This window comes from Grammomys surdaster, unplaced genomic scaffold (assembly GCF_004785775.1).
Source record: "Grammomys surdaster isolate TR1022 unplaced genomic scaffold, NIH_TR_1.0 62, whole genome shotgun sequence".
NCBI lineage: Eukaryota > Metazoa > Chordata > Mammalia > Rodentia > Muridae > Grammomys > Grammomys surdaster.
This window is the reverse complement of record NW_021604564.1, coordinates 1,472,741-1,484,964: the sequence shown is the minus strand read 5'-3', so window position 1 is coordinate 1,484,964 and position 12,224 is coordinate 1,472,741. Positions and strand designations below refer to the sequence as shown.

The window sequence follows — 12,224 nt, the reverse complement described above, 5'->3', positions numbered from 1 at the left end:
AGAGAGAGAGATCCATGCACATTTCTCCTCTCAGTGGACACTATTGTTCATTTATCTCTCACTCAACATGAGGAACCCGAGACATGTTTCAAAGGCAGAGCCCCAACCTAGAATCCCTCAGTGAGTGGCTGGGGGGCATGTTTATGGGTGGAGCTCCTGCCTAGAATGTTCCACTGAGAGGTTAGGGGAATGGCTCATGGGTGGAGCTCCTGCCTAGAATCCCTCAGTGAGAGTCTAGGATATTACTCAACAGATAAAGTATCTGCTTAGTACCCTGAAGCCCTGAGATTCATATCCAGAACCACAAAAAAAAATCTAACCATAGAAGAAAAGACATTGTGGTAGCTCTGGAGCTACCCAGGAGTACTAGCCTCCCAGGAAGGTAACCTTCCCCGACATCTCCATTCACATACCCTCCCCACAAGGGCCAACTCCAGAACCTCTTGAGACTATGACCCCACTCCCTCAGATTCCCTGCAGCCATGACCTTGACTTGAGCCCATAATCATGACCTTATTTACTCTTGAACTCCGAAGGAAGCAACTCAAGAGCCTCATGAGGCTGTGCCCTGACCCCTTCATGTCATTTGCATCTATGACTTCACACTCATGCCTTGCCTTTGGCTCCTACAGCCAGTGTCCATACCTCCCACCAGTTGTGTTCAGCCTCTGCCTTAGTGAGCTCCACAATGTCCCCAGGGTTGAGCCGCAAAAATGGTCCAAAGGCTCCAGGTGGAGGAGGGATCCCGTAGTACTCCTGAAACACTTCCATCTTAGGCAGACCTGAAGGTGAGAGGAGATGAAACAACATGGTCGGTAGAACACTCAAAGCTGCGTCTTTAAACACAATAAGATTGACAATACCAAGTGGTGATGATGGGGTGGAAAAACAATAACGCAAGTTGGACAGCATCTGCTGAAAATAAGTGTATCTACCCTGGTTCCCAGCAATACCACTGTTGTATAAATACTGAGGAAAATGAAAATATACAGTTGCTTACAGGTGGACCCCAGCCTAGAATCCCCCAGTGAGGGGCTAGGGGTGTGGTCAGGAGTGGAGCCTCCATCTAGAATCCAAAATGAGGGACTAAGAGCATAGTCAGGGGCTGGTGAGATGGCTCAGAGGTTAAGAGCACTGACCCCTGCTTCCAGAGGTCATGAGTTCAAATCCCAGCAACCACATGGTGGCTCACAACCATCTGCAATGAGATCTGATGCCCTCTTGTGGGGTGTCTGAAGACAGCTACAGTGTACTTATAATAAATAAATAAATAAATAAATAAATAAATAAATAAATAAATAATAAAGTTTTTTTTAAAAAAAGAGCATAGTCAGAAGTGGAATCCCTGCCTAGAGTCTCCCAATAAGCGGTCGGGGACATAGTTAGGAGTAGAGTCTCCTCCCTCCCCTGGAGTATCATTTGCCTCCCCCACAGCACTCTGCACTCTCACCCAGTTCATTCCTTTTCTTGTCCTGGGCCCTTCGATGTAGCTTGTCCTGGAAGGAGGGATGAAGAAAGTAGGCATAGAAGTAGACACCTATTCCCAGCCAAGTGATTCCTTAGCCCTTCACTGTCTCTGCCCAGCCAAGGATGAGGATGCTCATCCCTGGGGTCTTCTGGTTTCTCTCTCATAAGCCTCTGTGATTTCCCAGGCACAGAATGAAATCAGATCTTACCTTCTTCATGGTTCCTGAGAAATCTATGGAAGGGAAAATTTCATTCAGAAGGAAACTCCCCTACAGAGAAGCTAGCCCACTTCCCTCACATTATCATAGAAGTACCTTGCCCATGACGACCACACGGAGGCACTCTCCCCAGACACTCCTTGTGTGCAGGTGCCCGGCACCTGTAACAGCGATATCCCTGGTAGAATGTGCCTCTGGAATGCAGGAAAGAGAGAGAAAGGAGAGACATAGGAAGTTATTGAGAGAAAACAAAGGCCAAATTTAGTGATGTACACCTGCAATTCAGCACTGGAAGGATGAAGCAGATACTGCATCCAAGCCTAGCCTGGGCAACTGAGGGAGACACTATCTAAAAGAAGGGAGAGAAGAAAGAGGCAGAAAGAGGGGAAGTAGAGGAAGGGGAGAAGGAAGAAGTGTAGAGGAAGAGTAACAAGTGAAAGTAAGGCTTCCTTCCTCTCAAGCAGGTGACCTCTCTAGAGAGGTAAGGCCGAGCAAGCTCAAGGCTCAGGATATCCCGGATACATACCTGAGTAACATTTGGCAGGCCTTGCAGGAAGTGGTCTCCTCAAAGGAGAACATCTGAAAATCATGTCCATTGGCTGTAGCATTCTCTGGGTAGATGTTGGAGCTGGAGAGAGAATTTGAAATCAGAACCAATACTTCATCCTGAACATGGATGAACAGCAGTCTACAGAATAAAGGTATCACAGTATATCTGGGCATCCATCCATAGATGTTTGAGTTGCACCCAACCTCAGGCTATTGTGAGTCGAGGTGCTGTGAGTATCAGCAGAGAGAGGAAACAGGTGGACAGGTGTCCGAGGCTAGGAGAAGGATGGAAGGTGGCTATTTAATGGGAGCAGGGTCTCCTTTGAAGGCGATGAAAGAGTTTCAAGGTACAAGGTGATAATTACACTTTCAAATGTGTTAAATGCCATAGAATTGTAGCTGTGAGGTGTTTGGGTTTAGTTATATAATTTTTTTTTTTTTGGTTTTTCGAGACAGGGTTTCTCTGTGTAGCCCTGGCTGTCCTGGAACTCACTCTGTAGACCAGGCTAGCCTCGAACTCTCGAACTCAGAAATCCACCTGCCTCTGCCTCCCAAGTGCTGGGATTAAACATCAACAGAAAGAAGGGCAGTAGAGGAAGAGACAGAGGAGCAGGAAGAGGACATTGAGGTAGAAGAAAAGAAAGGTAAAAAAGAGAAACAGAGAAGTGGGCGGGGAGTGTGTGCGTGGGGGAAGACCAGCAGAAGGGAAGAAGAAAGGGTAGAGAATGAAGAAGATAGAGGAGAAGCGTGAGGAGACAGTCTTTGGTTTTGGCTTTTGGGGGAGGTGAGGAGGGTGGTTTTCGGGTTTTGGGTTTTTTGTTTTGGTTTTTTGATTTAGGGGCTTTTATCTTTTGGGTTTTTTGTTTTGAATTTATTGTAGCTGATGTTTTTGTGAAGTGAGGATTGAACCAAATAACAGGAAAAGGAGGCTCACATGGCCATTTCAAACTGTTCCAACCACTTCTTCTTCAGCTCCCGAGTCTTGAAGAACAGCTCATAGCCCTGGGCGCCTTGATCCTCAATCAGAAGGAACATATGGCTCCACTGGATATGGAAAAGTATATCCCAAATGAATCCCCTGCAGAAAGCAGGATCACATCCCGCCTGTCCCTCATCCCCAGGGCATACACATGGGTATGCTCAAACAAGACTATCTAGACCATCCAAACACATACAGCAAGTCCAAAAGTCAATGAGGGCCTGAGCTCAAGACCCAGAACCTACACTAAAAATATCAGGAGTGATGCCATGTGCTTATGACCTCAGAGCTGGGAAGCAAACACAGGAGACTGTCTGGGCCTCCCTGGTCAGCCAGTCTAGCCTAAAGGACAAGCCCTGGGCTCAGTGAGAGACCTTGTCTCCAAAAAAATGGATGGCCCCTGAAGAATGACACCTGAGGTTGCCTCTGGACCATGGATTTTTCAATGAAAAGATTGAAGGACAAATAGTTAAATTCTTTCTCTTGCTCTCATTCTCGCTCTCCACCCCTAACCCGTCTCCCTCCCCAGCCCCCTCACTCTCGCTTTTTCACTTCCACATGCAGACAACTCCAAGGCCAAGCTGCCAGAACATCTGGACACCCCCTCCCCCCGAGTCCTAGTGGCAAAGTCCCACCTTCTTGTTGTCTCGCTCCCCGGAGGAGTCATCCCGAACTTGGAAGCTGTGCAGGTTCACCGAGGCCTTGAGGTCATAAGAATCCCCGCGGCGTTTACAGATGAGCAATGCTTTGTCCAGCAGGAAGGCATACCTGCAAGCCTCCAGGTCAGGGGCCCAAATATGACCCCTCCCAGTCCCCCTGCCATCTCCAGGAACTCTACCTGCTCTGCGGTGGATTCACACCCTAACCATGACCAACTTAGTAAGCTCACCTGTGCATCCTATCTTCATCCACGTGATCCAAGTTGGTCCTGCCCAACTTTGCTCAACCACACATCCATCAAGGGTCTACTCTACAGTTATGGTAATTCCACCAACCTCTCCATCTGTCAATCGGGCCCCACCACCATCTTAACTCAGGCTGCTCCCCAAACCTAGGATGACTTTGCCCAAATCCGTTAGGGAAGTTAGCCTCACAAAGAATCCTTCTGGTATCTTGGCTCCACTCACCTGTCCATCTAGGCTGTAGCCACGCCCCCTGGCCAGATTGCACCCCAGATCCAAGTTTACCAGCCTGTCTAAAACCTTGGCCTCAGCTGGGTATGGGGTCAGTCACCTTTTATCCCAGCACTTGTAAGGAAGAGGCAGGAGTATCTCTTTTGAGTTCAAGGCTAACCTGGTCTACACACCGTCTCTCAAAACTAAGAGACCCTACCCCCACATGATTCACCGCAAATCTATATTGACTCTGCCCATCTACCTGCTTATGTAGAAATCAGGCCCAACCTACTGCCCAAGCCTCACCCCAGACTGACTTCCCTCCACTTTCCACTTAAGCACTGGCCCTGCCCACAACCTTTGCTCCTCCCTTGGTCCAAGTTGGCTCCACCCACCTGTCTGTCTTTGAGCGACGCTCCACTGAGGTAATCTTGAGCTCACCGTCAATCTTAGGCCGGCCATAGTTGGCGAGAGATTGGTCCTGCACAGTAGGCAGAGTGGAGTCTAGCCACAGATTCCCCTAGAAGGGGACCAGCACTCTGACTATAGACCCACACCCTTGGCCCACCCAGCTCCAGCCCTCACCAGGTTCTCAATGGACAGCTGAAAGTTTGTGATCTGCCGTAGGGTTTCATTATCTCTCTTGACCTCATTCACACACTGTGCCAGGTCCTGTGAGTAGGAAATGGTGACAGGCTTTCTTGCCTACCCCTCTGGCCCAATCCCTTCCACAGCCAAGGGTAAAGGATCAGCCGCCTAGTGGAGGCAGAGAGACTGCTGCCAGCATGAGTACCCAACCAGCAGCACCTGCTCCCTCACCCTCATGGCATCCAAGGCCAACCGCAGGTTCTCCTTTTCTGTAGCATCTTGTGTGTGCTTCACTAGCTCCTGTGTGGACCAAGGAGTCAGAGTTAACCTGGGCGTATCCCCACGCCCCAGAACTTCCAACTGATGCTGACCCACTAGGTCCTCCTAGAGACTGGGACATAACCCAATAGCTGATGTACCCAACCCCTCAAATCCAGCTTTCTTCACCCTCTGGGGCCTAGGGTCTAGGCCCAGCCCAGATGCTGTGCTGATTAATCTTAATTGTCATGTTGACACAGGCAAGAATCACCTGGAAAGAGAGTCTCAGTGAGTGAGGGACTCTCTAGATCAGGTTAGCCTGTGTGTGTGTTTATGGGGGATTGTCTTAATTGTATTCACAGAGTTGGGAAGACCTGTTCCTTATGAGTGACATCAGTCCCCGGGTTTGGATCCTGGACCTGTGTAAGTGTGGAGATTTAGCCAAGCACAATTGAGCAAGCATGCATTCGGTTGGCTCTGCACTTCATAGGTGACTGTATGGGTGTGATTAGCTGATTCTTTCCTGCCTTAACTTCCCAAGCACATGCTTTCTCCCTTATAGTTCCTTTTGCCTGTGTGTTTTTGCCGAAGCAACAAAATGGAGACTAGGGCAGCGCCCAGCCACACCCAGGGAACCCAGCCTTGTGTGGGCACCTGGAGGAGGAGGTGATACTTCAGCACCCGCTGCATAGGCACCATCAGCAGATCCCGTAGGGTGAATCGGCCATTGTTGGCTCTTTGAGAACATTCCTGGCAGGGTAGAAAATAAGAGCTTCGTGGACAGCCACAGAGGAGGAGGGCAGGAGGCAGGGGAAAAGGGGCAAACAGACTTGACCAAGTACAATGGCTTAGCTGAAGTGCTTGCCATACCAGCATGAGGAACTGAATTCCATCCCCAGAACCCACAGCAAAAACAAAACAAACAAACAAATAAAAAACACTGGGCATGTTAGTACAAGCCAGCATTTGTGAGCTCAGCACCCAGGAGGCAGACGCAGGTTGACCCCTGGTCGTCACATGGTCACTGGCTGGTCAGCCTAATCAAATGAGCAAGCCTCCGGTCCCAGGAAGAGACCCTGTCTAACAAACAAGGTGGAGGGTCTGATGACATGGCTTGCCGCCAAACCTGACAACTAAGTCCAGACCCTCACAGACACACTGTGGCATGTGCACACAGAGTAAATAAATAAATAAATAAATAAATAAATAAATAAATAAGCCGGGCGGTGGTGGCGCACGCCTTTAATCCCAGCACTTGGGAGGCAGAGGCAGGTGGATTTCTGAGTTCGAGGCCAGCCTGGTCTACAGAGTGAGTTTCAGGACAGCCAGGGCTACACAGAGAAACCCTGTCTCGAAAAAAACAAACAAACAAAAAATAAATAAATAAATAAATAAATAAATAAATAAATAAATGTAAAAGAGGGAGTGAAGAGGTGAGCTCTAGAGTTAAGGGCGCCAGCTGCTTTTGCAGAGGACCTGGGTTCAATTCCCAGCACCCACAAGATGGTTCACAACCATCCTTAACTTCAGTTTGAAGAGATCTGATGCCTTTTTCTGGCATCCACAGGCACTGCCCAAAAGTGGTGCATAGATATATACATGTAGGCAAAACTCCCACAAAAGTAAAATAAAATGAAAATTAAAAAGAAAGGTGAGATGTGGTAGATAGAGGAAGACACACAATGTAGAGTTTTGGCCACTGTGCATGCGCGTGAGCACACACACACACACACACACACCTTGAATAGATATATATTTGAGTAGCTTTCTATTCCTATGCTTTCCACCACAGCCTGCCCTAGGCACAGCATCTCCCATGGCTTCCCATGCTGTAGAAGCCAGTGTTGGACTTAGTGGGCAGGAGAGGAAGAGGGAACTATGGGTCACACTGAGACCCAGTTCAGATGAAGGCTCAGCCTGTCATCAGGGCTTCCCTAAGATCAGGATCTCAGGGTAAACTTGAGGCATCCTGAATGTTCAAGCTCATCCCAAGACCAGGGTTCAGTGTGAGATCAGCCCTGGGTTTAGGGTCAAGGCTGGTCATCCCAAAGTCAAGACTCTACTGGGGTACGAGCTCAGAGCTCTGGGTCTTATCCTCCCTGACCCATTTTCTCTGCATGGCCTCTGGAAGCCTCACCCTCCCACTAGCCCTCAGTGACCTCCAGCTAGGAGTTTGGGAGATAGCTTAGTTGGAAAAATGCCTGTCATGCAAGTGTTAAGACCTGAGTTCAAATGCTCAGCACCCATGTACGCAAATGTACATTGTCACAAATGCCCAACTCTAGCACTGGGTGGCAAGAGCTGGCAGGGACAGATGCTGTCAGCAAGAGCCAATAGATTCTCAGTGCTGAGTGTTCAGCAAGTCTGGCCAATTAGTGAGCTTCTGGCTCAGCAAGAGACCTTGTCTCAAAATATAAGACAGGTAGCAATAATGGCGGACACCAAGCACTGACCTCTAGCCTCCAAATACACACACACACACACACACACACACTCTCTCTCTCTCTCTCTCATGTGCGCCAGGCATAGTGGTGCACACTTGTGATTCCACCTTTGGGGAAGTAGAGACACACAGCTCCCTGGGGCCACCTGGCCAGTCTAGCCTACTAGGTAAGGGCAAAAGCAGTGAAGGCCCCTGTCTCAGAAAAGCAAGAAGATAGTGAGACCCCAGGTTGTCCTCTGACATCAACCAGCATGAACACATATACACATGTATGTGGACACACATACATGCATGCACCACGGATTGACACATACATGCTTGTGCATACCCCACACACAAAAGATTGTAAACTGCAAAATGAAGCCAACTCCATCTGCCCTGTGCTCCCCAGGACCCATAAAGCAAAGGGAGGGTCCCACAAGGGCAGCACGGCCCCACCTCCAGCTTCATCTGCACATCCTCCCGTGCTGTGGCCACTTGATCCAAGTGCTTGCTGGCTGATTCCACCTGACTGCAATAACGGCCATAGACAAGGAACCTGTGGGCCAGGGTGGAACACCATGGAAGGGTACTTACAAGTCAGGTATATCTAAGCGCCCATTCTGGCCTCATTCAGCCCAAATGCATAACCCCAGCCACAGTCTCCCCATCTGTACACAGGCCTGACAATATCTCGCAGAGGGCTAATGTAATTGTTAATGGTAGAGTGCAGCATACAGTCTGTAATCAGTGGTTGTTGACTTCGCAAGCAATTATTGAGCACCAACTGTGTGCCAGTCCTGTGCTAAGTACTTTATACAATGGTTTATTCAATCGTCACTGTAACCCTGAACATGCCCATTCATAGATGAGGAAACAATAGCTTCCCAGTGACACACAACAGAAGTAAAAATTAAACAAGAGCTGGGAAAGCCAGCTCTGAGGGCATGGCTCAGGAATGGAGCCCTCTCCTAGATCCCCCAGTGAAGGTCTCAGGGTATGGAATCCACCAGGGAGGGGCTGGAGATGTGGTCATGGATGGAGCCCCGCCTAGAATCCCCCAAGTTCTGGATTCATTCAGCCTCCGACCCTCATTGAATGAAGAACTCTGCCCAGTAGTGTCTAACGTCTCTCAGTGTCCCACTCAGCCATGACTGTGACCTCCAAGATCTGGTCAGCCATGTCTCACCTCTCCTTATACTTGATGAAGACCTGATACAGCATTGTTGCTCCTGGGCCAGCCAGAGCATCCTTCAGTTCCTTTAAGAAGTGGGTGTGCACGGAGAGCAGCTCCTACCCCAAGAGAAAAAGGGAAAAAAAAAGATGCAGCTGGGGCTAGAGCCTGAGCACAGACACACACACACAGACACACACACACACACACACACACACACAGACACACACACACAGACACACACACACAGACACACACACACAGACACATACACACACACACACACACAGACACACACAGACACACACACACAGACACATACACACACACACACACAGACCAGCAGGAGAGGAGAGTCATACACATGCTCCAGGGCAAGTGACAGTCAGAGATTATCTCCTTGGAAAAGACAAAGGTATAGGGATCTGCTGGCTCACCTCAATGTTGACAAAGATGGTCTCCATGTCTTGAGGCTTGAGGAATCTCTGTAGGGGCTTCATGAAGTGCTAAGGAGATCAAAGAGAAGGTAAGGTAGGAGAGGACCCTCCATCTAGGTCACCCAAAGAAACAGAAACAAGGACGAGCCGGGAGGGCTCAGGGAGGACACACAAACATCAAGGGGCTAAGAAACAGACACAGAGAGAGACAATGACAACACAGACAGAAATGGCAAGGAAGAGACAGTCAAATTGATTGAAGGACAGACAGACAGAGTGAAGGAGACATAAACAGAGATAGTTGCAGAATGACACAGACACTGACATAGAAATAGAAATAAAGGCAGAGACACACAGAGAGATAGAGAGACAAAGAGACAGAGACAGAGAGATGCGCAGAAACACAGAAACAGAGACAGGCAAATATAGAGAATTAGAAATTGAGACAGAGTCAGAACAAAAGAAGTGGAGACGCAAACATGGTGGCACACACCTGCCATCTCAGTGCTAGAGAGTCTGAGACAAGGGCATCATAAGTTCAAGACCAGCTAGGCTACAGAGTGAGACCGTAAAATGAGGATGAGGAGGAGATGGCTCAGTGCTGTTGATCTTTCAGGGGACCCAATTGAATTCCCAGCACCACATGGTGGTTATCAAACTCCATACCTCCAATCCTAGTGTATCTGGTGCCATCTTCTAACCTCCCCAGGTGCCAAGCACTCACAAGTTGCATATACGTATATGCAGGTAAAACACTCACACTTAAAATTAATAAATTCAATTTTTTTAAATTAAAGAAAAATCAAGAGAAAGGGAATGTCCATGTTAAAAAAAAAATGCCTTCAACTGTTCCAAGGCAGAGTTATCACTAATAGCCCAAAGTGGATGCCATCAAATGTCGACCAGTAGGTGAGAGACCAAGTATGGTTCATCTACTTGCTAGACTATTACTCAGCAATGAGCAGACTCCAACACATGTGGAGAGAACGCAAGGATTTTTGTGCTAGGTGAGAGAACCGAACACATGAGACCATACAGGGTGGGGCTTCTCAACAGGAAATGTCCAGATTGGAGGAATTCAGAGACATAAAGTGGATTTGTGGGCCCTGGCAGATGAGGAAAGTGGGGAGCCTAAAGATTAAAGATAAGGTATACAGTGTGTCTGTCTAGAACAATAGCATGTTGTATAACTGAACAGTGGCAACAGCTGCTCACCTTTGGATTTAACACCTGACTGAGTGGGTTGTTGATTGTATTTATCCATCTCTATTAAGCTAGGTTTAAAAAAAAATGAAGCCAGGTGTGGTGGCACATGCTTGTCTTCCTGCTCTCAGGAAGTTGAGGCAGAAAGATTATGAGTTTAAAGGCAGCCTGGGCTACATGGGAAGAGCCCCTATGAGGGGGGCAGGAAACAGATAACCATGGTAGGACACAGGGCTGTAACACACCTGCTGGATGGAGCCCAGTGTGTCTGTATACTTCTCCTCCGTCTGCTGGATCTCCCGCAGGCAGCAGCAGCGCTTATCGTACTCCGTCATCTTGGGCTGTGAGCAGGGACCATAGAGGCTGGTGAAGCTCCCTGCAGCCACCTCCAGCCTTCCCACCTACCGGGCCCTTCCCAGATCCACGCACTGGCGTGGGCACGAACTCCGAGCGCATCAGATCCTCGTAGATCTCATCCCCCTCTGCCTCCTCATTCTCCACGCAGTCATAAAGGTCCTCGTCTTCCTCCGCGGTGTCACTGGGAGACAAAATCAGGCCATGCCCCAAGCCAGGGACCCATCAAAAACTTTCAGAATCAAAGATGAGTCCACAATGCACTCCCTGCCTCCAGACTTGCAATGTGTCCCCTTAAACTCCAGGACAGATCCGTGTTCCCTCAGACTCTGGAACAGATCTGTGTCCCTCAGACCCCAGGACAGACCCGTGCACCCTCAGTCCCTAGGACAGATTCCTACCCCTCAGACCATGATTCATGACTCGGCTCCAGTTTCCACTGTCTCTCACAAACTGCACCCATCGGGCCCTAATACTCACTCAATCTGGTCTGAAAGGCCGCTGTAAATGTCTTCGTCGCCCAGGGTGCTGTCCTCTGTTGGGAAAGGCCTGGGGAACCAGATAGGCATAAGCAGGGCTGTGGGACAGTGGGCGGTAGCTTCAAGAAGGGCCAGCCTCACAGCCTCGTCTCTACTCACATGATTCCTTTGTTCTGGGCAATGGGTGTCCATGACAGAGCAGACAGGGTGTAGATGACCTGTGATAAGGATCATAACTGCTCAAAACTCCTTTCCATACCTACCCCTCAGGCTCCCAGCACCTGAAGCTATCCCTTGAGGTTAGACATGCCCACCAGACTTTGGGGGGCATAGCCCAGCATCTTCTATACATCCCTGTACCCCAAACAAAGCCTCCCCACTATCAGGTCCACACAATAACTCAGGCAAAGCAAAGCAATAATTTGTTACATAGGAGAGATGAGAGATCAGAGACACAGAACCACACAGTACTAGCCAGAGTCACACAGAAAGTAGGTGAGCAGACCCTTGACCTTGTTCCCCATCCCCCAAGCCCACATGTGGGAAGCATCCTGGAAGGCCAACCTGGCTCTGCTACCAGCTCCCTAGTAGTCTACGGGCACACGCAGAGGCAGGCCCTCAGGTGTGTATGCACGAATGTGTGCATGCGCGTGCACGCGTGCACAGACACACACATCAGTCAGTACTAGAAATAAATCAAAGTCCAGTCTTTGGGCACGGGGAATCCAGCTCACCTTTCCAAAGTCCTGCACATCAAAGAGGTCGAAAGCCTCAAAGAGTTCGCTGCGCTTGAGGCCGAACTTCTCACAGCAAGTAGACAGGAAGGTTCGGATGTTCTTAAGACAAAGGAACTATGGGGAAGAGAAATGAGGCTGGGAATACATTATTGTGCACGCACACACAGACAGTCTCTCCCTCCCTCCCTCCCTCCCTCCCTCCGGCGCCGGCGCCCGCGCCCGCCCCCCCCCGCGCGGAGGCAGC

At 49.3% G+C, this 12,224-nt stretch overlaps 1 protein-coding gene across 1 annotated transcript in view; it reads right to left on the bottom strand.

Annotated features, from left to right (window-relative positions):
• Vav1 (vav guanine nucleotide exchange factor 1) overlaps positions 1 to 12,224 on the bottom strand; it is a 50,056-nt gene that overhangs the window by 20,304 nt on the left and 17,528 nt on the right. Inside the window, exons 2-20 of the mRNA XM_028762639.1 lie at positions 11,978 to 12,094; positions 11,403 to 11,461; positions 11,245 to 11,313; positions 10,840 to 10,948; positions 10,656 to 10,751; positions 9,208 to 9,276; positions 8,786 to 8,889; positions 8,056 to 8,155; positions 5,829 to 5,924; positions 5,148 to 5,216; positions 4,914 to 5,000; positions 4,724 to 4,809; positions 3,849 to 3,981; positions 3,169 to 3,278; positions 2,212 to 2,313; positions 1,782 to 1,879; positions 1,677 to 1,699; positions 1,451 to 1,496; positions 646 to 782 (exon numbers count right to left, since the gene is read on the bottom strand). Coding sequence (XP_028618472.1) covers positions 646 to 782; positions 1,451 to 1,496; positions 1,677 to 1,699; positions 1,782 to 1,879; positions 2,212 to 2,313; positions 3,169 to 3,278; positions 3,849 to 3,981; positions 4,724 to 4,809; positions 4,914 to 5,000; positions 5,148 to 5,216; positions 5,829 to 5,924; positions 8,056 to 8,155; positions 8,786 to 8,889; positions 9,208 to 9,276; positions 10,656 to 10,751; positions 10,840 to 10,948; positions 11,245 to 11,313; positions 11,403 to 11,461; positions 11,978 to 12,094 — 1,710 coding nt within the window. The remainder of the gene's footprint in view (positions 1 to 645; positions 783 to 1,450; positions 1,497 to 1,676; positions 1,700 to 1,781; positions 1,880 to 2,211; positions 2,314 to 3,168; positions 3,279 to 3,848; positions 3,982 to 4,723; positions 4,810 to 4,913; positions 5,001 to 5,147; positions 5,217 to 5,828; positions 5,925 to 8,055; positions 8,156 to 8,785; positions 8,890 to 9,207; positions 9,277 to 10,655; positions 10,752 to 10,839; positions 10,949 to 11,244; positions 11,314 to 11,402; positions 11,462 to 11,977; positions 12,095 to 12,224) is intronic.